At 28.4% G+C, this 4,268-nt stretch overlaps 1 protein-coding gene across 1 annotated transcript; it reads right to left on the bottom strand.

Moving 5' to 3' along the window:
- Positions 1-592: 592 nt before the first annotated feature.
- On the bottom strand, positions 593-1,402 carry LOC127113030 (transcription factor GTE12-like). The gene has a single exon (XM_051046436.1). The coding sequence runs from the start codon at positions 1,400-1,402 to the stop codon at positions 593-595; it is 810 nt and encodes a 269-aa protein (XP_050902393.1).
- Positions 1,403-4,268: the final 2,866 nt, after the last annotated feature.

Genomic DNA, 4,268 nt, shown 5'->3' with positions numbered 1-4,268 from the left:
AACTTAAATTAAATTTAGGTATAACCTAATTCTTTGAAATGTGACTAGGGACTATTTTAAGTAGCTACTAGCTTGGCTCTTTCCCTCTGATAACTACTTCAATAATATTTTTTAAAATTGAAGTATTTACTTTAAAATTAGCTTTAAATACATTAATTATTTAAATTTTATTCTGATGGAAACTATTAAGAGAAGGATCCCTTTGATACTTGTCACAATCATAAAAGAAAAAAAAAGGAAGAAAATAATTCTCTTGCAAGGAAATTTCTGTTTTAATAAAACATGTTAAGGCTTTCAATACTAGTTTGAGATTATAAAAAGATATGTAACCAATATTGAAATTGTGTAAGACTAATGTGACTGAGTTATATTAATGTTCCTCATTTAGCAATTACATCAATGATACAGTTACTAAACAATGAATAAAGTATCTTGATTTCACTGTAAGGTTATGTAGAATTTACATAAAAGACTAATTGACCATATATACTACATATTGATTGACAATAACTTGACAGATTTGAAAACACATTGGTGCTAACAGTTTATAACTTGAGAACAGTTTCTATAAGAATACATCATGTTGCACTCTTTAGTATCTCTTGTGAGTGTTGCTTCTTTTTGTATCCTCAAGTTCCCACATATTCTTCAATGACTTCCATTTGTGTTCAAAAGTGTCACTAAACTTTTTTGCAATTTGGTAAATATGATTATTTGGAGGATACGTTATCATTGCATTAGAGAACACAAGCCTCATGTCGCTAGCAAACTCATCCTCTGTTGCATACAACCTCATTTTTCTCTCTATTTCCTTCAAACATATTGCCTTTATCTTACACTTATTAGACTTTGCTATTTTTGGAGGATCTTTCAAATCCCAACCATCTCTGTCCACCAACATCCTCTTCAATATCAACCAACATTGCCTCCTCTTAACACACTCCATCGCTTTCTTCAACCCACATTCTTCACCTCTTGTCACAGAATCCTTCATGTTATCCTTTGGTTGAGACAAAGGTGTTGGTTTGGAAAGTTGGTTCTTGATCATCTTCTTGTCTTCAACAACATTGTCATTATCCTTTGGTTGAGACAAAGGTATTGTGTTGGAAACTTGGTTCTTGATGATCTTCTTGTTTTCAACAACATTGCCATTATTCTTTGGTTGAGACAAAGCTGTTGATTTGGTTTGATAATTTGAATCAACCCAATAACAGGATATGGTTGGTTTTACAGAATCTTGAATCTTCCTTCTCTTGTTTTCATTTGTGGCACAAGAATCTGAATCGCGTTTTCTTGAACCAGGAGGATAACTGAGCTTGATGATAAGTCTTTTACGAGGTTGTGTGTTCGAAGGGTTAGTGTTGGGTGTTGTTGAGGAAGAAGGTTTGGTGTTGTCGGACATGGATGTTGTTAAGGAAGAACAAGGGTTTGTCTTGGATACTGTAAATGTGAAGTCTTGATTTTAGGGAGATATATCATTAATAACACAATTTTAAATATTCAATCTTATTTATTTTGTTTTATTTTACTCGTTTTTAATTTTAGTATCTAACTAATAAGTTATCTCAAAAGATATTAATTGTAACAAACTTTCTATTTCATACTTAAAAAAAAATTATAAATAACAAAAATTTGAAATCTTTTAAAAACTTATTTTTAATTTTTTATAACAAACAAGACTTAACATCATTTAGAAAAGTAGTTTTTAATTACTGTTCAATCTTTTTACAACAATATAAAAATATTCATTGTTTTATTATTTTTGTACATAAATAATGATCTGTGTGAAAACATAAATAATTTTATTAAACAAATCACAATAATGAATTAAACATAGAAAAGCAAAGTGACTAAACACTACATACCAATTTCATCATAAGGTGAGGGCAAGAGTTCTGGTGAATTTTCAAACACATTGTTTCGAGACATTGCAAGTCGAATTTGAAAAGAGAAGAAAGTTTCTTTGTTTATAAAATTCTACAACTTCAAACTAAAAGAATCTTGATTTATATAGAGATATAACACAAGATATAATATCTTGGTTGATATAAAAATAATTAATGATTAATAATAGATCGACTTAAATCATGGTGTAAATCAAATCAATTAGTTTAAGTAATGAAGATAATGTTGATTTTATTTTTATTTTCTAAAATATCTCAACAAACTAATATTTACTTTCATCTTATCTAATTAATATTTTGCTTATTTTTTTAATTTTAAATTTAATGAAATTTATAATTTTATTTCAGCTCACTTTTAGAAAAAAAAACATGTTATTTTTAATTTAAAAATAATAATTTATATTTTATTTGTAATGTACACGAGTCACTCAATATTTCTTAGTTTTCCTTTTACCAAACTATTTTTGACCTACAATAAATATCTCAACAAACTATGCATATATACTTTTATTTTATCCATGAAATATTTTACATAACTTTTTAATAATTTTACTTTTTAACTTTAGCAAAATAATTTAGCCTTTTTTAAAGGCCAAGTTCCACACCCAGTTATTTTTATCTAACAAATTTTATATATCTACTTTGATTTTATCCTATAAATAAATTTTTCTAAATTTTTAACAAACACGGTTTTAATTAATTCATAGTCATTTATTTTCAAAGATATAGTTCTTAGACTTAAAACAAACACCCTCTTATCAGGAGAATGATTTCATTTTAAAAGGATTGTGACTATTACTATTATATTGTAATAAACCTAATGCTTAAAAATGTATATTAATTATATTAATTGTTTAGGTGATAACGATTACATTTGAACTTAAATATTAGTTAAACAATTTAATTATTTATTAATAATAAAAAGTGTATAAATTCAAATTTTATTAAACTAAGCTTTGAACATAAATAATGATCTCTTTTGAACCTTAGAAAATTCATTTCCCTCCACTAAGCTAAGAAATAAGATTAAAACTAAAAATTAATTTTATATTTTTGTACATTATTTTATAAATAAATTTTTTTTCTTCATATTTTAATAAAAATATAAAAAATAATTGTTGGTAAATTAAGTCAAATATATTTGTTTCAAACCCTAAATTGGAGGAAAATATTCGAATGGGGCCTATAAGTTATTTCAACCCGAAGTTGGCTTTAGGGTTTCATCCGTTACTTAATTGTTTTTCTAATTTTGATTTTGATTTCACTTTAGGCAAGGAGAAAAATCTATGGTATATCTTCATCCATCTTCTTATTGATTGAGTGATTGAATTAATTGGGATACAAATTAAATTTCCACACAAGGGTAGAAAAATATTCGAATGGGGCCTAAATGTAAATTTTTTACTAAAATATCCCATATTTTAAAAAAAAAATCTAAAATAATTCAATTTTAAAAAAAAATCTGAATTTACCCCAATTTCAAAAAAAAAATACTTAAGGCATGGGCGCCAGACCAATTGACGTTTATCCTTAATTTTTAAGAGGGGGCGCCAATTGGATTGGCTACGGCACATGGTGCTGCCAATCCAATTGGTGCCCAGGTACACTAATTGAGAGGAGGCGCCAATTGATTTGGCGCTTCAGTGTAATGTACAATTTTTTTCTTCATAAATAGAGGTGTTGTCTGATTCATTTTTCCACATCTCATTTCGTCATATTGCAAACATGTTTGGTGTTCGCCGCCGCTATGGAAAAGTGATTTATTTGAGAGACAAGCCTCCGATGTTGATGCTCTTCTGGAACATTTGTAGTTTCGATGTTTGGACGAGATAACATAAGTTTGATTATTGTAATCAGTTAAAAATGTTCTGTTTTAAGTTTTCTTATGTTGTAGTGATGTTAGTTATTAACCTTGTTGTAACAAAAAGATAATGATATATAAAAAATCAAGGTTACAAAAATTGAAAGGAGCTACTTAATTATGATGCAGATGTTGCTCCTAGATTGGGACATTTGTTCTTATTGTGTCCGGGTTGATGACATATACTACATAGTCTTATCATTTTATCAGTCGTATCCATTTCTGTTCTAATACGTGTATTGTTTGATCGTCCTTTTTTCTTTCTTCGCATCTCATTGTTGTGCCAAACTATGTCACCTTCATATGGAGGCTAGTATTCCCCCATTGGTAGTACTGAGAAGCTTTTTATACACATTCATAATGGTAATGGCCTTGTGAACATCAGATAGATGGATATAAGCATCTTGGTGAGTATGCACGCATGCCACGATGGCATGGGAGCAAGGAATACGGAAGGTCTAGAACTTTCCATAGTCGCACCAACTTCTGTTTAGTTTGACAGC

This window comes from Lathyrus oleraceus, unplaced genomic scaffold (assembly GCF_024323335.1).
Source record: "Lathyrus oleraceus cultivar Zhongwan6 unplaced genomic scaffold, CAAS_Psat_ZW6_1.0 chrUn0250, whole genome shotgun sequence".
In the NCBI taxonomy this organism is placed as follows: Eukaryota; Viridiplantae; Streptophyta; class Magnoliopsida; order Fabales; family Fabaceae; genus Lathyrus; species Lathyrus oleraceus.
Note: the sequence above shows the minus strand (reverse complement) of the source record. Positions and strands in the feature narration are given on the sequence as shown.

Coding starts and splice junctions, on each gene's coding strand:
- LOC127113030 (XM_051046436.1), bottom strand. CDS start 1,402: ATGTCCGACAACACCAAACCTTCTTCCTCAACAACACCCAACACTAAC.